This window comes from Dinoponera quadriceps, unplaced genomic scaffold, assembly GCF_001313825.1.
Source record: "Dinoponera quadriceps isolate SergipeBrazil2010 unplaced genomic scaffold, ASM131382v1 scaffold2662, whole genome shotgun sequence".
NCBI lineage: Eukaryota > Metazoa > Arthropoda > Insecta > Hymenoptera > Formicidae > Dinoponera > Dinoponera quadriceps.
Window position 1 is genome coordinate 19080 of NW_014556703.1, and position 22960 is coordinate 42039.

At 42.2% G+C, this 22960-nt stretch overlaps 1 protein-coding gene across 5 annotated transcripts in view; it reads right to left on the reverse strand.

Annotated features, from left to right (window-relative positions):
* Positions 1-22556, reverse strand: part of LOC106748033 (multiple epidermal growth factor-like domains protein 10) — a 25555-nt gene extending 2999 nt beyond the window's left edge. Inside the window, exons 1-18 of one of the 5 annotated variants that reach the window (XM_014626194.1) lie at positions 22430-22556; positions 21639-21721; positions 10680-10859; positions 9789-10086; positions 9103-9229; positions 8156-8324; positions 7664-7910; positions 7023-7143; positions 6542-6679; positions 6234-6413; positions 5760-6087; positions 4521-4628; positions 3337-3501; positions 2762-2971; positions 1531-1686; positions 1048-1224; positions 857-967; positions 243-449 (exon numbers count right to left, since the gene is read on the reverse strand). In XM_014626194.1, the coding sequence (XP_014481680.1) occupies positions 243-449; positions 857-967; positions 1048-1224; positions 1531-1686; positions 2762-2971; positions 3337-3501; positions 4521-4628; positions 5760-6087; positions 6234-6413; positions 6542-6679; positions 7023-7143; positions 7664-7910; positions 8156-8324; positions 9103-9229; positions 9789-9892 (2548 nt within the window). In that variant the 5' untranslated portion in view covers positions 9893-10086; positions 10680-10859; positions 21639-21721; positions 22430-22556. The remainder of the gene's footprint in view (positions 1-242; positions 450-856; positions 968-1047; positions 1225-1530; positions 1687-2761; positions 2972-3336; positions 3502-4520; positions 4629-5759; positions 6088-6233; positions 6414-6541; positions 6680-7022; positions 7144-7663; positions 7911-8155; positions 8325-9102; positions 9230-9788; positions 10087-10679; positions 10860-21638; positions 21722-22429) is intronic. The other 4 variants (XM_014626193.1, XM_014626195.1, XM_014626192.1 and 1 more) reach the window with 4 other exon arrangements.
* Positions 22557-22960: the final 404 nt, after the last annotated feature.

Genomic DNA, 22960 nt, shown 5'->3' on the forward strand with positions numbered 1-22960 from the left:
ATATATATATATATATATATATATGCCAAGAATATTATTTGAAGTGGATATATATCATCAATAGAACATTTCTATAAATTAAAAAATATTACATAAAATATTATATAACATTCTTAGAATATTATAGGAATATTAATTTAACATTAATAATATTCATATAATATTCTGGGAATATTACACGCTTATAGAGATATTTTAGATCAAGTTTCGTCGTTAGTTTTGATATCACGTCGTCTGCTTACCTGGCGGTGGTATCGGATCGGCTGTGTATTGCACCTGAGCTATCTCATTTTTCAAGTCGGACACTCTGCGACGATGATACAACCAACCGGCGAACACCATGCAGATCACGACAATCATCGCGAATACCACAGCCACGATGTGCCCGTATCCACCCTCTTCCTGCTCCTGAACGTTCCGGAAGAATAACTGCTCGTCGCAGTTCGGGCCTGAAAATCGTTTATCGATTGCATCGTGTTATTTAAACCTGTTCTTCTTGCGTTGAAGGCAGACGTTACTTCGAACAATTTTGTCAGTGTTTCTCATAATTACTTTTTAATCATAGATTAACACGTTGACTGCCACGGAACTTTTCACGATTCTGGTCTAAGAAGCCAATTTGATTTAATCAAGTAATGAAGCGACGAGATAACTCGTAGTTGGCGTCCCGGGCAAGTAAACAACCTACGAGATATCTCGTAGTTGACAGTCAACGTGTTAAATTTTTATGTGAAATAATGAAAAAGGTACTTTTGTATAAGAAAATATATTTTCTTATATAATAAACAATAATCATATATATATATATAAATTTGTTGTTGATAGTTTGTTTTATTTGCAAATGTATTTTACGCACCCGTGTATCCGTGTCTGCACATGCAACCCTCGGCTGGATGGCACATGAAGAAGTCATTCTTGCATTCGCAAGATTTCATACAGTGGTCCCCGTAGGATCCTTCGGGACAAACTAAAACCGACAGGAAACAAATCATCGTATCATTCGGTATTGCAAGTACTATAAAATCGAACGAAATGACTTTTTCTTACTTTCGGTGCATCTGGTTCCTGCCCATCCAGGCGCGCATCGACAATATCCGTCGTTTGACCTGCACTTGCCACCGTTTTGACATTTGCAGTGTTGCGTGCAATTCACTCCATAAGTGCCTTCTGCACACGGTATCTGGCAATATTCTCCTTGCCAGCCAGGTCGACATTGACATACACCTGATCAGAAAATATATGAAAATTTCAATTAAAGTAATGATATACACATATATTAATATTAATGTTATTTTATTATATTATGTAATAACATTTTATAACAATATTATATTCAGTGTTCGCTTTAGACGATTTCATAATTAATCATAATAACAATAATAACAGTGATGATGATAATGATGATGAGAATAGTAATCTTTATTAAGCAAAGATGCGTAACATTTGGAGAGTAACACTTATAATAAATTGTAATTATATATAAAAAGCATACTAAAAAGTAGCATTTTCAAGGAGTTGCCTTCGATTTACCTGTCACATGATGACACTCGCCGCCGTTTTTACAATGACAATGATTCGCGCAGCTGGGCCCGTAGCGAGTCGGTGGACACGGATGTTCGCACGTAAGACCCAAATATCCCGGTCGGCACACGTATTCGCCGGTGACATGATCGCAGGTCATGTTGCCTGCGGGAAAAAAACGACAGTCGGTGGAGGTGGGGCGCATTCCTCTTTCTTAATTTCTTCTCGATGATAGAAAAACAATCGTCGACGAAGAAAGAGGAGAAACGGTGTTGCTGATAACGACGTCACGACGTTAGGTTTTACATAAAAGCGCAAGTACTGCGGTCGATAGGTTTCTCTTTAGCGTGAATCCCATCGGCTGTACCGTGAAATGCGTAACAGAGAACCCACATCCAAGCGTTATCTACAGCCGGATGTTACTGCCATGAGCGAGAGATGTCGATCCGATGAGTTTGTCTCCGGTATGCGCGTTAATCGCCTATGTACATCGTGCGACGATGTGTCTGAGAGGATAACTCCACGGAACTTACGGGTCAAAGTATGTCCGAGCGTATGCCTCGTAGAGAATTAAGAAATCATAACGTAAAGCGTGAAAAGTCAATAATCTAAAAGTTTCAATTCAAAGTAAATTCAATCAAATTAATTTAATTGGCAGGTCAAGTAAATTCAACTAATTAAATTAAGATCGAATTAAAAGCGTTAATCGTCAAAATGGCAACGCAAAAGTTCATCAAAGTCTACATTTATCCGATGCAATCAAACGTGAAATCACTATCGATCATCTACGAAACACAATCATGCAGTTTAGCGTAAATTAACCTGTTTCGTTGAAACACTTACTTTTACTGCTCGGTTTGCGAGCAAATTTTCTGATACGACCTGATTCTATTAACGTGCTTATCCAGCATACAGATATTGTAGTTTTGAATGTACAGAAGAAAAGAAAATTTGAACAATTTGTCACAATCATTATTGTTTAAAGTAGGTCACTTAAGGTACGACAGAAGATAGTATAATCATTACACGCAGGAAGAAACGATAAAATTGAAGGCTCTTCCCTATAAACGCGTAATATTCATAGAATATTATATGAATTTTACGTCTAATATTCTAAGAATACTATTTAATATTAAATAATATTACGCGCTTAAAAGGGGCTTAATTGGGTTACGGCAATAAACTCGGGACGGAACGCGACTACCTCGATCCTACGAGCGAATATAACACGTCAGTTTACCGTTGTTCATTTTCTCCGGGCACTTCTCTTTGCATCCTAGGCCGTACCATCCTTCCTTGCAGGGTCGCGTGCAATCGTTGCCTTCCCATCCCCTGGCGCAGACGCAACGGCCGGTCGTCGGGTCGCACGAGCTATTGTTCATGCAGTCGCAATGCGAATGGCAATCGTTGCCGTAAAGACCCTCCGGACATTTCGTTTCGCATCGGACTCCTGTTTTCACGTCAAAGCAAAACCCGTCTCGAGATTCTTCGTTCGCCGCTCCTTAAAGCGACTTCCTCACGATTCAATTTACCGTTCGATTTCAAACAATATCGCTTTTCTCAAATTAACAGAAAACGCAGCCAAAATTAATGGATAACGCAGCAAAGGCGATCTGATATTTCTGTATTTCCCAATTACGAGTAAAAATATCCGACTCTATTTGAAAAGTAATTTCTCTCATCTCTCGTGATCACTCCGAAAGAAAATTCTTCTCGATAACGATGAAGAGGTATGTACCGTTCGATTTTGTAAAATATAATGAAACGGTAAAATTTCGTGGCGAAATCGAAAGTGCGACAGCGAATTCGACAAACCTCGCCATTCCGGCTCGCAGTTGCAGCGTCCGGTGGCTGGATCGCAATCCACGGTGTTCTCCTCAGCGCAGTCGCAGGTCTGATTGCATCCGTTCCCGAAGAAACCCTTTTCGCAATGATCTTGGCAGAGTGTGCCGGTGAAGCCAGCCGCACACGTGCACGTGCCTACGTGTGTGTGTGTGTATGTGTATAGATAAGATAACGTGTGGTGTTATCTCGGTGCAGGTGCGAAGGGTGAATAACAGTGTTGAGTTGGTGCGAATGAGATGGCCGTGTTTTAAACTTTCGTATTTAAGTCAATATGGGAAATTCGTTTCATTCACGAATTCAAACGCGGTCATTAGCGATACGTGAAGCAGTCGAATGTGAAGAGAATAATTAACTGTGATTGGTCAATTTCTTAAGGTTCAAATATCTAATATAGACTGACACTAATATTGCTTTCGGCGAAGGTCCTGCCGGTGAAAGGACGACGAGGCGTTGCTTTCGGTCTGAAGACACAAATTTCGACAATTTGACCTCCGTCATTGACGACGCCGTTTTGAAGGATACGATTGAAACGGAATCGACAGTTGGAAAGACTCAACTTCCATCGTTCAGCTGTCGTCCGACATTTAAGAGCCTTGGGAAAAGTGAACAAGTTGGACGAATGGGTTCATCATGAACCGACAGAGAAGGACAAGATGAGACATTTGGAGATCTACGTTCCTTCGCTTTCCCGACGGAACGATGATGGAATATCGCACAGAACAGTGACGTGCGATGAAAAGTGGATGCTTTATGACAACCGTCGACGCGTTCTGCGCAGGTAGTTAGATAGGAAGAAAGACGCGATTAAAAGATGCATTCCGCGAATTCGTCGACTCTCGTTCCTCAGATTTTTTTTTTTAAGAACGGCATTGACGCACTTGTTGATCACGTTGGCAGAAGTAGACGGTATTAGTGCATAGACGGAGACTGTTTTGATGATTGACGAAGCAAGTTTTGAGTTTTTCAAGTAAAAATCAAAGGTTTAAATTCCAAAACGGCCATTTCATTAGGTACCAACCAAGGCGAAAGAATTTATCGTAAGAGCTTCTTTGAAATATAACGCAATCCAAACACTCGAGGGAAACTCGACGCGCGATAATGAATTTCTCGCGAAAAGGCGCGGAAGACAGAATCATCAGCTCAAACTACTTTACCGTTTTGCGGATTGCAGGCTGCATTGTTAAAGCATTTGCACTCGTTCTTGCAGTCCTTGCCGTAGGACTTGTCGTCGCACGGACGATCGCATAGCACACCAGCCCATCCTGGCAAAATGTCATCAGAGATACATATAATCTATCGTACTTACCGATATCGGGTCTTTTTTCTTTCTTTCTTTCTTTCTTTCTTTCTTTCTCTCTCTCTCTCTCTCTCTCTCTCTCTCTCTCTCTCTCTCTCTCTCTCTAATCTCGAAGAGACCAGAGATCGAGATTAGACCAAGCATCGAGAGACGCATCGCGATTATATTGCAATGATAAAGAGGAATTTCGTTACGTCTGCTAACGAAATCATCGCTACAGAAATTCTACGAACGAGCTATGAGACAATTGAGAGATTACGTCGAGAGAGGAACATTGAGCAAGCCACTAATCGTTTACACACAATTGCATGCAGTATAAATGCAAATTAATCGAGGAAATGGATTGAAAGAAGCGACGTAATTAGAAGGTGTAATGTGATTGTTAGACGACAAGCTACTTCAGAATTTCTTTCACAATTGAATGAGGACTCTGATGGAGAAATTTTGCTGAAATACCCTCTCAATTGGCTCCTTATTTCATTGGTATACGCAGTTTTCAGTGACTTTCATCTCACCGCCCATCAAATTCATGGTATACTAGTATTCGAATGTAAGTTAAAATATTTTAGAAAAAAAGTATTATTAGAGTATTATTAAAAATAATAGAAAAGTTAAAGTATACTATTAAAATTTACTAAATTTAACTGGAAATTGCGTAGATTAGCGGAATAATAGCGAAATGGAGTCAATTGAGAAAGAATTTCGGTAAAATTTTCAGCATAATATTTCCATTTCAGGAGACATAATCCTAAAGCTGCTAACGCATATATAACTCTTATCTCTTTTAATGAATTATCACGAAATGATTGCGAATGATTTTTAATCGTTTGAGTCTCGGCGTAATCTGAAAGATACGACATAATAGTGTGTATATCTAAACATTAAAATATTCCGATCGCTGACCGTTCATCTATAAGATTCGTTCTCATACCGGCATTAGAAGTAATGCGTAACTTATTAGACGTACAAATTAATTCCTGCCTTGGCTTTTTTCGTGAAATTAAAAATTCATTTACACAACGTCAAGTACCGAGACTCAAAGGGTTAATCACCTGAGAGCCCTAATCTACGAGTAAGAAAATTATTGTTTACATACCAGCCGTGCAGTTGCAGCGTCCGTTTTCGGGCGAGCAACTGGCGCCGTTCTTGCAGGCGCACCTTTGCGCGCAGTCCTCGCCGAAGGTGTTCTTCGGGCACAGCTCGCTGCAATCCTTGCCGCGATATCCTGCCGCACAGATGCAAGAGCCGTCCACCGGCGAACACTGCGCGTTATTCTTGCAGTCGCAGCGATTCTGGCACTTCTTGCCGAACGTGTAGAGCGGGCACGGCCTGCCGCAGTTCTCGCCGTCCCAGCCCACCTTGCAGAAGCATTGTCCGGTCCAAGGATGACAGAACTCTGTGTTTTCCTCTTCACATTGGCACACCTACGAGCAATACTTGTTGCCTTAGATGATTTCACATTTAGATCATTTTATCTAGGTATCGGAAAGAACATCGAGTGCGAACACACATCTTAGCGCCCGACCAATCGATCGAGATAACGCGAAAGTTGTCAAGAAGAACGACTTACCTTCGTGCACTGAGGACCGTATAGACCATCTTCACAGGCGCGTTTGTTGCACGTCTCGCCCGCCCAGCCTGGACCACAGATGCAGGTGCCATTTGTAGGGGAACATGTGGCGCCATTGTCACAGCTGCAATTCTGGGAGCAGTTCAGTCCAAACGTTCCTTCCGAACAGATCTTTAAGCACTGCCGCGAGTTGAGGGGAAGAGGAAGATAGATTAATTCTTTAGATATTCATACATACCAATCGTCCGGACCGAAATATCGGATAAAATATGAGTGCAAAAAAAGCACGCCATTGAGTCGATATTTACCTTATCACCATAGAAGCCCGCCTTGCACTGACACTCGCCCGTGATGTGATGGCAGCCGGCTTCATTGTAGCAATCACAGCTGCGGGAGCAATTCTTGCCCCAGAAACCGCTCTGACATCTATGCGCGCAGACCTTACCCTGCACGGAAAGAAACAATTTCATAACTCGATTGTGGGAACAGAAAGATTTCCGTAGTAGATTTTTGCTCGGTCGATTGCTCTTTCAGTTCAGTCTCAATCGAGCTTTAACGCAGCTTCTGTTTAAAAGCAAAAACACTAGATTTTTAGTCGAGAATATGAGTGTGATTTTAGTCTAAATACAAACAACTAATAAATTTAGCTGCGATAGCAACGACATTAGCTGTCTCCAGACACATTTCAGCTCCGACGGTTCATTCTGAATGAGACCGTGTCGAATTAACAGGCACGGCGAATGGATCAGTCTGGTGGTTCGGGTAAAAAAAAGGCAAAATGTCACGTACCATCCAGCCGGGCGTGCAGTCGCAGTCGCCGGTCGTGGGACTGCAGGAACCGCCGTTCTGACAACGGCACTCGGACTTGCATTCCTCTCCGTGCTTCCCCAGCGGACACAAATCGTCGCATCTGCACGCACCGCATCGATCAAGAAGAAGTTAGTTAACAATGATTAAAATTAATCAGATTTCTTATCGTTAATGTGCTTTGTAATTAAGATGCTGGTATTTGAGGCTTCCGCGCGATGTGGTTCGCGCGGTTTAGCTTCCGGCTCGGCGCCGTGTCTTTCGCAGAAATCCCGGAAGCCGAGTTAAGAATAATTAAGAAGAATTTTCAAGAACAGTAAAGTATATGTGTTTCGTGACGTCAGAAGCGAGAAAACGCATGTATAAAATTTTTGCGAAATATTAGGTGTAGAAATGAATTCGGTGCCTTTACATTTAACGTCTCGTAAGTCTGGTTCAAATTTAAATTTTCTTACACCTAATACTACTTGTCACGCTTTCGGAGATTAGAAATTAATTAAATTAGAAGTTAATTACGAAGTTGATTAATCACCATGGATGTATGAATAAAACTTGATGAATTTCCTTTCGATCGAGATTTAAAATGTTGCGAGCGCTCTGAAAAGAAGTGAAGGAGAACTCACAGCGGTCCGGTATAGCCGGAGGCACAGTGACACTCGCCGGAGATGTGATGGCAGCTACCGCCGTTCCTGCAACGACACTCCTCCACGCAGTCCTGACCGTAGCGATTAGGGCTGCACTTCTGATCGCAGTGTACGCCTGTCCAGCCGCGCGTGCATATGCATTTGCCGCTGAACGGATCGCAGGTGGCATTGTTCTGACAGTTGCAATTCATTTCGCAATGCCTGCCCCATTTTCCCAACGAGCACTCTGTTCACACACCAGGGAGAAAGGCACGTAAAATTGAATCATCTTGTACCCTTATAAGCGCATAATATTCTTAGACATTTTCTATATTATTATTTTATTTTTTAACATTCTAAGAATATTTTTATAACATGCCAAGAATATCATGTGAAGTGGGCAATACCCGTGTCACCGTAGACTTATTGCCGCCAATGGAACGCGCGTTCCTGTTACGGTCAGATAATATAAAAAGGAGAGCTCGTACTCACGGTAGTCGCATAGCGGACCGCCGTATCCCGACTCGCACTTGCAGACGTCGGGTGCCACGCAGGTGCCGTGACGGCAATCCTCGGAACAGATAGGGATGCAACGTTCCCCGTCCGTCGTCTTCGTGTAGCCCTTACAACATTCCTCCACGGGCCTTTCCTTCGTCAATTCCTGCGAAAACGAAGAACGGAATGAAAGATGCCGTCGATTCGCCTCTACGTGTCGTTTCTTCTTCTTCAGTGGCGCAATTTGAATCTTTTACAATTTCGTATGTTTGAAAATATTTAGAAAACTTTTTATTAAATAATATTTTAAATATGTATTATATTACTTCGTTTCAATGCCTCTATTTGAATTTCAGGAGTTAATTTTTTCAATAATAACGTCTCTAATATCAGTAATTAAAACGTCATTTGAAGTCTTGGCTATTTGGAATGTGACATATTGCGGCAATGTTACCGTAATATTTCAAAAATGTGTAATATATCAGTAATATTACTGTGATATTATGTGCACTATGTAGGATGTTAATGAAAGTTTATACACGATTACAAGAACGATTATTTCATTGATAAATAATTCGTTCTCACCACAAGTGCTGTAAAATTGATAATTTGACTCAAAAGTCAAATCGTGTTTCTTGGGCTGACTGACTCGTTCGACTCACTTGTTGGTGAATTAACACGTCCGCTAGCACGCGTCACATATACGCATGTGTGACGCACCGATTCTCATGAAAGACAAATTATACATGTGTGTGTGACGGCGATAATTTTTCATTTTATGTCCATATAAATCAAGTCTTCGTTTTTTTACACTGTTACATAAAGGAGATGTAGGATGGTCTGCGATAGCACGGAGAAAACAAATTTTGCCAGAACTCAGATATACAGTGGTAGCAAATATGTCGAAAAACATTATCTGCGAGGACGCAAGCTAAATAACTCACCTCTGTCTTGTATTCCGTTTTGTAGACAATTTTGTATTTGCTGCATCTTGGCGGGAAACTCAAGCACCATGTGTATTCCCTCACAGTGTAGGGCTCCTGCTTAGTGACTTTCACCGTTATCGTGTACCTGAGAAGATGTTTACCAATTATTAACGATCCAAAAATAATCCTTCCGACTATAATTTTTCGACTTTATTGCTATTGTGATACGTTTGAAATAGAAAAACTACAATTATGCACACACACATAGAGTTGAATATTAAAAAAATATATAATATTACAATAATATTAACACGTTCACGCCGGGGTCGATTTTCATGTTTTTCGCTGTGAGGCGGCGCTCGAATTCATGCTGCGCTTCATCTGGCGGCGCCATTCAAATTTCAATTATTTAAATTTTCAACTATACGGCAATTTTTTCCAGTTACTAAACGAACTATATTTTTGATGGTGAGCGATGTCTAAACGAATGTTCAAGCGTGACCCACCGGTGATGCACGCCGCCCGATGGCTCAGTATCGTGTGACCCACCGGTGATGCACGCCGCCAGATGGGACAGTCGAGCGTGACCCACCGGTGATGCACCCCGTCGTGAACGTGTTAAATAATATTACGCGCTTATAGGATAATGAGAATATATAATAATAATAATAAAAAATTTGAGATGCAACTCGGGACAAACTTACGTTTCCTTCCTGGTACATATATTCGGTCCTTCGAGGGCTGCCGTCGTCGCAGTCAAGGACAACAGAGCGGCGACTGCGGCCAACCACCAGGCCAAGGATCCCATTCCGGTTGATTGATATCGCTTCGAATTCGGACCCACCAAAAACTCTCACGCTATCGTCCGCTCATCGCAATATTGGACGGGTGCGCGTCCGTGTAATCGCTATGATGTTCTCCGCGTTTTTCACGAACGTTTCACCGCGCGAAATTCGCGCACACGCCTAGAAAGGGGAGCAACGCTCGACCCGTTTCCCCGATCTGAAAGTAAAATGTGCCGCGCTGGCGTGTTATTGCATGTCGCAATTTATTTGGCGCGCGATTTACCTGATCGGCGCGAATTACCGGCCGGCCGCGACGAAATGCATGAACTAATCTCTCGCGTACCTGCTTGTTCGCGCACGAGAGAGAAGATTGTTCATAAGTATAAGAGGAAAAAAGGAAAAGAAAACACGCACGCGCCTTCTATTGTTACCGGCATAGAAAATTTCCTGGAGTTTAATTAGGATCTAATTCAATTTCTCAAAGTAATTATGGATTCTGATTAGAAGTATAATGCTTTAAACATGCGATTCTGAGTGGGAGATACAAACAGATTCTATTTGGTCATCCTAATGTTTTCCCAAGGATTTTTTACCGGTTTTCATTTAATGTCCCGTAACTCTGGTTCAAATTTAAATTTTTTTCCCCGTCCTACGGTGATTAAAAGGTGCCCGATAGATGAAGTCGTAAAAAATAATGGAAATTAGTACAAACGTTAAACTTGTATTTGACTGTAAATAAACTTTGTAAAAACGGACCGAATTAATTTGTACGCCTAATAATATCGTGCGTATGCAAAGAAAATCCATTACCGCATCCACTCGACTTTAAACTTCGCACTTCGTGTCGTGAATCATGTTCGTTGCAAACACGAGCATCCGCCGCCGTCGCTTATAACACGGTGTCCGGTTGCGAATCTCGCCTCGGCGCAAATATGCACGAGCGATATGTATTTCATCGGCTGGCTTTCGACGGCGGCTCTTCCCGACTGCCTGTACACAATACGCGTAATACTTTAACGAAGGTGCGAGAAATTGCCGTAATGATACGACGCGATAACTTCATCGATTCGCACGTTCCGCCGATCGCGACGATCCGATAGCGATCCTCCCGATGTCCACATCATACTTGTTTCTGCGCAATATCGATTTTTCTTCGTTTCATTTTTTTTTTCATTGATTATAACATTATTTTATTATTGCTAGTATTAGATATTTCACTATTGTTCACGACGCTTTTGCGAGTTTGTAATATCTTTATTTTTATCATTACTTACAATATATTATTTCATTGTTATATACAATTTCATCGTTTTAATAACATCTCGTTATTGTTTGCAATACTTTTGCGTGCTCACAATATTTTTATTTCGTTTTCAGTTCTATCTCATTATTTTATTCTTTTACTCTCCTTTATCCTTTTTTTTTTCACCGAACACGTTTCTATCGGCGCCGAGTCGACGTCACGTTCGCGCCGACAGCGCTCGAAATATCGACAAGCGGTTTCGGGCCGATTCGACGCTTCCATTTAATCCATTTAGTCCGAAATTCAGCAGATCGACGGCGAGGAGGGCCGTCGTACGATACGACCGGAAACGCGCGCCTTGCGATCGAATGAAATACATGAATCAGAGACTACGCACGTGTGGCACACACTCGACGTTTTCGTCATGACGTGACTCGCGCTTATGATTCACATTACCAGCCGCGGACGGCTCGGCCGATTCGCCGGAAGTGCTGTAACATTAGATCGATAGCTACAAGACGATCCTCCCGAGTCGCCAACGTCGAAATATCACGGTGGTTTCACACCGAGACTGCGATATTGGTAATGATGATTTAGCGAACGCAACGATCGTGCATTGTGCGACAATGATTTACACGGGGGAAAGTCAACGATGAAAGAACAATGATCGAGGCAAATGCGAAGGAAACGGAATTTCTGTTCGCCGAATTTGCGAATGCAGTTCAACGATGCACCCTACTGTCTTTCGCGCATTTCCGTCTTTTGAAATTCAAAGCAGGCGAAGTCGGCGTAATTGTAATTCGCGGGAATTTTTCCGGGGCGGAAAATGTGTGCCGCCCCCGGAAAGACGTACGCTGTCAGTCGGGAACGTAGTGCGTGACAGTTCTCTCGTGTTTTCTACGCGTTGGAAATCTCGGTGTAATTATCGTCGCGACGAGTAAATAGCACGCGCACTCTAACTCTCTTTTTCTCGCTCCTGCTGTCTCGTAACCGTGCACGTATCACCGGTAACGGTTACATTCGTGAGACAGACGAGCGGGTGCATAACGCGATTGTTAGCAGCAACCAGATGAGAGACGGCCACGCACGCACGCATATACGTAACCGAATAAGTACTCAAATTTCATGAATATTTGCCGACCAAACATTTGATTGATGCAACCAAATGATTTAGCTCGATATATTGTATATACAGTATTGTAATTTCGTATATTCTATATTTAATATATGAAACTAAATTATTTGGTTGCAGTATTTTCTCGGCAAATATTCACCAAATTTTAGTAGTTACTACCAAATTCTTTTTTCAATGTATCAACACGGTTTTAAAGCCCGAAAGTGGTATATATCGGTTCTGATGCTACAGTGTGCCGACTGTGACACATACGTGAGAATGCGTGCGAGCGCGAAACCCCTCTAATTGTGCGAGTCGAGTGTAACGCAACGAGCGGGCGGGTTTGCGAACGACGAGCACAAAATAACGCGCGCGACACTGCTCGTACGAACGTTGCCTTCTCTTTTTTGCATAAGCGCGTGCTTTTACGGTAACTGTTATGAGCTGCCGTTCGCGGTTGGCCCGCGAATGTTGACTTTCCCGATGTCGCAAGAGGGAAATCCAGTCAGAGTCCTGCGAATCGAAGCCTAATAGGACTCGATTCGGCCCGAGATCCCTGATCAAATTTAACAATTTCACTCGATCTGTGTATCAGTTTTGGTAAAAGCAGCTTTCCATGTGAAAAATCAGCCGGCTGGCCGAAAAACTCCTGCTGTTAGTGTGCGAGCCGGACACACGGAGGGAGCGACCCTTCGGCTTCCACCCGCGAGGGAATTAATTCAGTTTACAGAGGAAAAAGTTCAGGGACGCGTCTGCTGGTAGGAGTGTGCTTGTGCGCGTCGCACGAGTTTCACAGGATATGGGGCGAGTTCGTTCGAGCGATAAAACGCGATACATCGAACTCGCGCGAGCGCGCGTCACTCTCTGTAACAAAGGATATGCGAGGAGTATATTGCCGTCGTCGACAGAGAGGATGCAAGAGTGACATCGCGCGAAGTCGCGATACGCCGACAATTCCGGAGGAACGCACCGGATGAACGGACGCGGAGCGACAGTGAAGTTGAAAAAAAAAAAAGAGAGGAAACGCCACGTACACTCGGCTGTAAAACTCGGTTTACATCTACGTTACGTTTTTTTCCCCGTTAATACGCGGAGAAAAGGTCCTTTTCCCTGTAGATAAAAACAATAAAAGATTATATTGTATATTATAGTATATTAGAGATTATATATTGTACAATAGTAACGCGCGCATTTGAAGCGATATTCGGGTCAGCGAGATAATTTTTACAGCTTCCGCTGTGAGGTCCAGCGAGAAGTGATGGGGCTTCATCAAAGAGCTGTCTCATGAAAGTATAGTCAGTTGTAGTACAGTTTGAACACATTTTTTTCCAATAAGTTGGGAGCGCTTCGAGTTGTCGCAATTGCGATCTACTGCTCACTCTGGTTTTTGCGACAATCGACCGTGACAGGAGCCGAAATGAAAATACACTGTGTAATTATGGCCCTAAATATAATATAAAATAATTAATAATATATAATAATAATAAAATTAATATTAATATAATTGCGTGATTCACTGAAAAAAAAAAAACTATCGTACGTGACGTCTTGCACGTTAAAATAAGACGAGTTACTACTGTTAAATGTTTCTCGCGTGTTTCTCCGAGCTCGATTTCTTCAGATTCTTATCGTTTTGGCGACCGTCCGATATCCTAAACTTCAGCCGGACCAGTCCGGATGGCGTGGTATATCAAACACAAGCGGGATCGACAATCGGACGATGAACTATCACCAAGACATTTCTTCGTCGTTATCTAATCGCGTATCCTCTGCTATGTCAGGTAACGTGGCATTGTCGTTACCTAGTTTGCCATCCTTGAACGATTATCTGATTACCGTAAGAAAACTTGTATATACATCAGCGAGCGCAAACAAAGAGAAGGTTATTGGGACTGAGCGTTCTTGGAAATAAACTAATCTTCTCGCAAAAATATAATTTTTTTCTCTTGTTATATCGTGTCTATAAGTGAGTGTATTTCTTTTTAATACAAAAGGAATTTTTCCCTTATATATTTAATGAACAAACCAAACGCGTTTCAGTCGAAGGAAACGAAATTTTTGGTCCTGATAAATAAGATTCAGTTCTTGTTCCTTCATCTTCGTTTTTCTTGACTAAAACACGTTTGGTTTATTCATCTCGACAGGTAAATTCAAACTTTTTCACCATGTAACAAATAAATTAACGCTAAAGATATATATTCGCGCGATGTGAAAGAAGAAAGAGATTTACAGTGTCTTAAACATTCTTTTTAGCTTCCCCTCATTTTCCTAAAAAATTGGCGAATAAATCTATATTTACAGTGTTTCTAAATAATGATAAATCACAGAACAATCGATAATATGCTATATTTTATTAATAATAACGGTTAATAAGAGCGTGAGAGACTCCGTAACGGTTGCTAAAACGCGATTAATTCGATGCGAAATCGCCGTTCTTGAGGGCGAACATCGGTGATCGCGGAATTGTACACCCACGTTCCGTGACATCGGCGGCAACTCGGATTCTGCTCTACGTGGATGACTGTAAACGGCCGACTGGCGACTGCATACGCGATATTAATCGCGCCTCGTCGTCGCCGTGCGCAATTCGCGTGGCGCGCGTCATATCGCTCAAGTACGTATTTATACCGCGGCCTGAACGAGAGCGGTACGTGCGGATCGAAGTTTAAGGATGAAGTGGCACGCGACGTCGTGACTCTTTTCTCGCGTTCCTTCACGTAATTTATAATAGTTTACACAGTTTACACGAAGGAAGTCTGTGTAAACATCACGCATAAACAATACGTAAATTATACATGTGGACGCAATTTTAAAATTCACGGCACGATTTACGCGCACGCACGTGAGTATTAAGCGTTGCTTCTTACGGAAGTCACGAGGCGGCGGCGGAGCGAGGTGAACATTGTTCGTTGAAACGGCGTTCACACGCCGAGAAACAATTTGGCGACGGGCTTTCTATTGTTACGTTAATAATAGGCAAAAAGCAAATTATGCAAGAGCTCATCGTGATTACGATCGACTTCAACCGACGGATTGCGGGGGAGCACACAGGCGGAAGACCGGCAAAGTGTGTTTGCTGTTTCTGGAAATTTTACTACGAACGTACTCGCTCATTATAACTTCTCCGCTTAGCACACTCGCTTCAGCTGATTCTCACTTAAAGACGAGGATGTTCCGTTTTCCGAAACGAATATGTTAACACATTCGTTACGTCAAAAATTTTTTTTGTATATCCATATTATCGAATTAAACCTTTTGCTTTACACGATTGAATCTATTTGACAGTTGACAACCAAACGTATTTTGGTCGAAGGAAACAAAATTTCTAGTCTTAAGAACCGAATTTGGTTCATGAGAACTAAACATTTTGTTTTGTTCAGCCGCATTTTTGCTCGTCCATTGTCAGGTAGATTCAACCGAACTATTTTTTCCGTGTGTTATCTCGACCGAATTTTAATACAGCTCAATATTTAGACGAATATTTCCGCAGATATATATAACAGATATCCTTCTTCTTCGTCCAATAGCCGTTTAATTGAAATTTATTTTCATGAAATAGTAATTATAGCTAGATAACACCGTGTGAGGTGTATTGTTTTAGTAAGTGGTACGTTTGTGCGAGCACCTATACCGTATATATACACCGCGTTTTATCAGGTACGCTTGTTACGTTACACTTAATCGAAATACAAGCGTGAGACAAACGTCGACGGCGGGATAGTCTGGCAATTGATATCGGGGAAACACATATCTAGTTTATCGTCAGATCAAATTTCGCACCGATCGCAATAAACGTTTGCAACGCGAAGACGCGTTTTCTTCCTTTCATCGTTAACAAAAAGTATATACATAAAAATATCTCTACGGATGAAAAATCTCGTCGGTAGTATCACTTAATGGAAAAAGAATGTGTTGAGCCACACTCGCAGGATGCACCGAAGGAAGAACTCTCGGTGGGCTGTACACGTCCCGCTACTCTCCACGGTTAAATGAATCGCGCGAGTCCCCTTTACATAATAGAGCGGTGTTGCGAGCGCAACATGGTGAAAGTCACGCAATTCGCGAACGTTACGCTACCGGACGGCCTCTTTCTATTTAAAGAAAAAGAAAATATTAGGGGTACCCGTAAAGTAATGCTGCTAATTAATATTCGTACATTTGATTACATATTTGAAAATGTCATTGTAATAACGTTGTGTTAATGATTTCTTGTTTACTGGGTAATCTTCCAAAGACCTGCTTGCCACCTGCACCGCATACTCGGCGCATGTCGGTATCGGGAATGACGATAGCATCGATTAAACGAGGAGACTAGACGCGTCACGTCTAGTTCATCAACACTTAACGGATATGCAATTAGATGCGCGAAATCGCACAAGTAGAGGATTAATTATGGATAACCCGGTTATCGGTCTTTCCTCTGGTTTCTCGTAAATACAGCATGAGCGGCCTTGGAATGTGAAATCGACTGTGCATCGCGAGCTAGAAACGGTATTATCTACAATCTATTATCGGATGCCTGAGCGATGATTCCCGATAGTTATTGCGGCCGAAACCCGCTCGCCTCCAATTATCGATTTCGAGAGGGAAAAGATACTCGTGTTTTCACGTATCGATCGCATATATTAGGTATACATGAATTCCGTGCCTCTTTTTCATGAAATTCTTCAGCTTATTGTACTGAAATTAGTGTTGGCAATTCAAGGCATCCAGTTATCTCGGGTACTGTCCGAAGATAGCCGAGTTATTTATTCCTATCATTATTTCATCTTATCTACTCGTCAAATATTCTAAGCACAAAAATATTAAAAGAAAGTCAACATAAAATAAACGCCTCAGGAAATATCTAGTTTTCACGTTAGGATATGTCAAAATAAAAATAAAATACCAAGTGAAGTATTCATTTTTCTCAGTCTTCCCTTGATATCGTATCTTTTATCTGCAGATTAACGAGTGAGAAAATATATTTATATAAAAAAACACATGATTATATATACATTAGAGAAAAACTTATGACTTTAAACACCCGGAAAACCGGTTCTACACGGAGGAGATATTTCTTTTTCACATAAATTCATTTCGATTTATCATGCTTTAACAATTAGAACAGTTAGAAATTCAAATTAAGTTATTTTATCAGTAATTAATTTATTATATTTAAAAGCTTATTACATGTGTTCAAAGAGACGAAAAAAGCTAGTATTATTTCTAATTTTTCTTATTATTGTTGTTTAACTCAACACTTTTTACTGATTAATTAGTTATTACCCAATCTTTTGAAAACATGAGAGAAAGAGAAGGGAGGAAAAGAGGGAGGGGGACAGACAGAGAAAGAGAAAGAGGAGAGGGGGATGAATCAACAGATGTGTCCGAAACAATGTTATTTCGAGAGGACGGTCACACATTTAGCGCTTAATGCGCGTGGCTGAACCACGTGGTGACCCAGAGAAAGAGTTTGAGTTACACGCTCGCTCTCAATTGCAAGACTCTCGGTATTGCGCGCGATTATTCGCGTGTGAACTTTGAAAGCGACTTTAGACTCCGGAGAATATAATTCCCGACGCTTTAAGCTGGATATATACTAAGGAAACGAACAAACAGCGAGTGTGTAGTATGTATATTTTCACGATAACATTAATTTGTTTTTTATAATGCGTTCGAACTGTCAACGCTAAAGCGCCGATTTGTTTCTAACGAACATCTAACGAATCATAAAGATAAAATGACGGTAATAGCGCGCTACCTTCACCTTTTGAGCCGTACATTTCTCAATGGAATTTGGTTTTTCTTTTATTTTCAAAATGGCAGTGCTAAAGTTCACGCACATATTCGTTCGATGTGTACACCTAGTTTGAGACGAATACACAATCGTCTGCGGCATTGAAAGTACCGGCGCGAAATACTCCAGATGGATATGCAGAAGACGGCGTTCGCGGCAACGCGGAAACCGGTGGCAATTGGTCGTACCATGTGACAACGGCCTTGACGGTTATGCCGGCCGATCTACGCGCGCGAGTCGCTCAGTCATTCCCGGAAAATCCAGTCACCGCGCGACGTGGGCATATCTTAATTACTGATACCTATGCTTGCGTACGCGACTGTCATTTAACCGTTACGAGCCGACCGACCGGAAGTCGAGTTGAGGAAAGCTCGATCCGCGATCCCTCGATTTTTCGACCCGAGCCGCTCTCCGATTTCTCTCGTCGGGGTCAAGGATCATTATTATTATGATAATTAAACGCTAAACGACGCGTTTCCGATAACTCAACGTCAATGAATCATCGTCGCGACCCGATTGTCGGATCGACTTCCGTCGCGCGCGACGACGACACGTGCGATGTTGTCTTCTCCGAATTCACCATGGATTTTTCGAATTTGTTTCGCCCCGAAAATATCGTCATGCCGTGAAAACATTCGCAGGTTGAGTGCGATGTAGCGCATTCGCGACCCGCCCCGAACAAAATCCAGCGAGATTAAAGGCCGGTATTCACAGTCAGATTTTATACTTATCTTCAGTTCATCCTCGGCTACAATTCGTCTAAAGATAAACTTAACTCGGGAATAGTCATCTTATTTTTTGGTTTTTACGTAAACAATCATCCGTGTGTGCACAGGCCAGAATACGTTTGTTAAAATTTCGAACAACCAAGGATTTACTAAATTAATTACGGGATACTACGGGAAGTACTTGAAGCGGTTGATGCGGCCGCTTGAAGAGGTGACCCCATAATCGTTTTCAACGGCGTACTGCGCGTAGATTTCCATCTCGTCTACGTCGCAGTCGCCATTCATACCCGTGAGAACGAGAGAGAGAGAGAGAGAACGATGCCTGCATTCATCCGGCATGGTTTCAAACTGTACGGGTGGAGAATAACGCTATTCTCTCCCTTCAGCTTCCTCTCCTTACCCTCCTTCCCGCTCTCTCTCCTCAATGACGATGCACGTCACTACGCCACAAGGCACTCAGCGTTCTCTCACGTGTCGTTCCTCGCGTTTTGAATTACCACCGAGGCCGCGAAAGCTACTTTGTCCGACGATGAGTCGAGAAAATAGCACACGATGCTGTCGCCCAACGCGCTTTGTCTTCGCGCACGGTCATCCAGGACGGCGTATTATCAATTTTATAATTCGTACGAAGATTATCTGCACATCAATCAGTAGATGAATGCAAATTCTTTGCGCGGCGAGGACAAATCTCATCGTACGATCGACAGGTGTCATATTTACGTCGCTTAAAAATTGAATTTTCTCTTCTTCCGATTTTTCAATAAATTCGCCCCCTATAGAGCGATATCCTCGCGTAACAAAGGAACATTCTAATTATTCTAGTAATTCTCGCAGGCATAAATCATGCAATTCTCGCATTAACTCGCTCTCGTCTTAGACGCGGAGAGTTACATCAGGCCGATACAAAACAACGAGCGGCTCACCGCTGTTATGACAGTTGTCAACAGTTCTCATCGAGAGGACCGATCATTTGACGAAGAATGTACTTCCGGAAGACACGTTTCTCTTCCACACTCGCCGCATAACCCGCGTGTACGTCAAAAAGATTTCGCACACTTCATACAACGCGGTCCAAAATAGCCGTGATTACTGGGCGCGGAGCCAAAAATAGAATCCGCGCGCTCAAACTTACGTGAGCAAGATTCGTCTCTTACGCTCTTACGATGGAATTTTTATTAGTGTCGATCACACACACACACACACATCTTTCGGACATCACATTAGGTACCCGGGTAATTAAGAACGCGTTTAATCTCAGAAGTTATCTAATTCTTTTCGTATACTAATACTTTTTTTTTTATTTGATTTTTCCAAATTGAGTTTTCTAGATATGTTATTGTACGATTAATTTGTACGCTTAATATAGATAGCCGAGTTATGCTGACGGTAATAATTCCTGTTGCAAACGACGCGCGAAGAATGCGCAAGATCTGTTGGAGCAAACATACTTGTGTGTACGCGAGGTAACGGGTTCCGGAGGGGGAGGCGAAGGAAGGAAAACCGGTCGGAGGCGCTCGACCGAATTTTTCTCTTCGAGAGAGCAGCGTTACTTCCCGCCGTCACGAGACCGTCCGCGCTTACGTTTGCGCAGCCAAGGACTTTGTTCTCGGCGAACACTGGTCGCACGTAGTGTTCAACTTGTTGTGAAAATGCTAAAATCGAATGGCGAATTTAAGGGAACGCCATACTTGAAAACTACACTGGGAAAAAACGACGCAAAAACGGAAATACAAATGCCGATCGAGCCCAACGAATTTCCAGCCAACACATCGCGAAAAGCGACGAAGACACTGTTTCACAACGTTTTCACCTCGAGAACTCACGTTACTCGCTCCACTTTGCGTCCTCGGCGCAAGTATGCGTACTTTAAACTTCGATCTCGAGACGCGAGGTAAAAACGAGTCAGCTTTGATTTAAATGGGATAGAAACGACAAGCGATTTGCTCATCGATCGTTGATTGATCGATCGATTGATTGACTGATTGATAATATATAACGATGGATATTGCAATAACTAAGAATACGCGCGAAGGTATTTGTGACAAAAAGATTAGCACGCACGACTGACCATTTTTTCCGATAATTTGGGATCTTGTACGATACATGGAGAAGGAATTTTATGGTAAAAGTTCATAACTTTCATCCTTTCGTTTCATATGTGCTATTTATATTTTGGAAACTGAAGTTTATTTTTAATAAGAGAAAACGGTTGAAGTGTCTGTTTCGTAATTTCTTATTTAAATTTACAACGAATTTTGTATTTTCAATTGTTCGATATTAAATATAACTAAGAAAGATAAGTAAACAATTTTTCTTCGCATCACGTATCTATTCCAAGACTCCGCCATTGTAATGTCAATGATCAGGTAGAAACAGGTTACGTGTTAATCGCCGGTAGTTTCAGTGTAAAAAAGTTTCCCGTGTTCCTTGGCAAGATAAACTCTACTGAGGCTACATTCCGAAACGTTCTTTCTGAGGAAAATTGTACTCGATTGTCTCCGAATGATGTAAGATGGATCGATCGAAAATGATCGTCAAGTTTTGGAACAGCTGGCGAGAATAAAATTTTCCTCGAAAGAAACGCTTCAGAATGTAGCCTCCCTATAAGCGCGTAATATTCATACAATATTGTATGAATATTATTCAATATTAAAACAATATTTCTATATTCGAAGAATTTTTGAATATTTAAAAAATATATAATATTAAATAATATTATTCTTTAAATATTATGAGGAGTAGATATACAATCATCTATTAATATTCTAGAAATATTACTTAATATTAAATAAAATTACGTGCTTATAGAGCTGACATCTATTCCCGAGGACTACCGAAAAATATTGATAAAGTTGAGAAAAACTGATACGAAAAAAGAAGCGTGATGTCTTTTCCGTGTACTTACAAACAGCGTCGGGGATCAGCGCACGATCGAAGAGGTCAAACGAAAATCGGGCCACGCACCGAACGAAACTCCTTATACGCGGCCTGGAGTAAACAATTACGCGAGTCCATGAGATTTACTCTGCGTAGACCCGAAACAAACGTTCTCCTTTGTCGTCGTCATTGTCGTTATCGTCGCGTCATCGTCGAACAGTTGACAATGATAATACGCGAATTGCGAATCTGGCGGGAACAATCGGAGCAACTGAAGAGACAGAAGATTGCGTCTCATCGATCGAGCGCGTCGAATATCTCATCATGTTACGCGAACGAAGCGAGAGAGATTTATTCGGACATTCTAGCTGACTCGATAGATCGATCGAATCGTGCGAGATCGTAGCAGCATTCCGCGCTTTGCATAACGACGCCATTTCGTTCCGGTTTTTTGCGATATTACATTTGCATCGCGAGATAAGATCCGCGCCGAGAAAGATCGCGCGGAGGACGACGACGAGAGATCAAACTTGATCGATTCCCCCTCTCTCGACGTGCAGGGCTCGATGAATCCTTCCCACCGGTCGGCGATTATGGCGATGACCTGATGCGAAAGCCAGAAAGAGGGAGGGAAGGGGGGGGGNGAGAGAGAGAGAGAGAGAGAGAGCACGATATTCCATTCGCTCGATAGATCGACGCACGATATTGTTTCGTCCTGCTCTCCGATTGCGTCGAAATCGCGCGCACAAAATTCGCAATTTCGCGTTTTCTTTCCCGGGAAAGGGACACACAACAGGGGGGGGAATCGATTTTACTCACTTTTCTCACAATGTAACGCACGACGCAATAGCCACAAAACTTGCCCGCAGAGGAACGCAACGTGGAAAAAGTCGGCGGTGGCAGGCACGGCGACCACTCACCGTCACAGCGTCTTTCATTCAACTGAAGCCGAACGAAGGCTCGTCGTCGCGCTCTCGCCGGGGTACAAAATTCCGGCTGCTGGAGCGCATGCGCGGCGGTATTCGAAAACTACCGCGATTTCGCTGCCGTTTGAAAGTTGCGGGAAATTCTTCTATAAATATCAAACTACTAACTATGAAGGCCGATCTGACTGGCAGTTACAACTCTTGAAGGGCTTATTATAGTGATATCGTCATATAACTGGTCTATTGTTCAGTAATTAGTAATTGACCCATTAAGAATTAGCAGTCGTAGTTGTCAGCCTTCGCAGTCTGTAGTTTGATACGGGCTCAAAGTGGATTGACCAATTGAAACAAATGGTCTGTTCTTTTTTAATTGCACTGCTGAACTAGCGCAACAAGTTAGAGTGAGACAAGTATATTTTGTCTC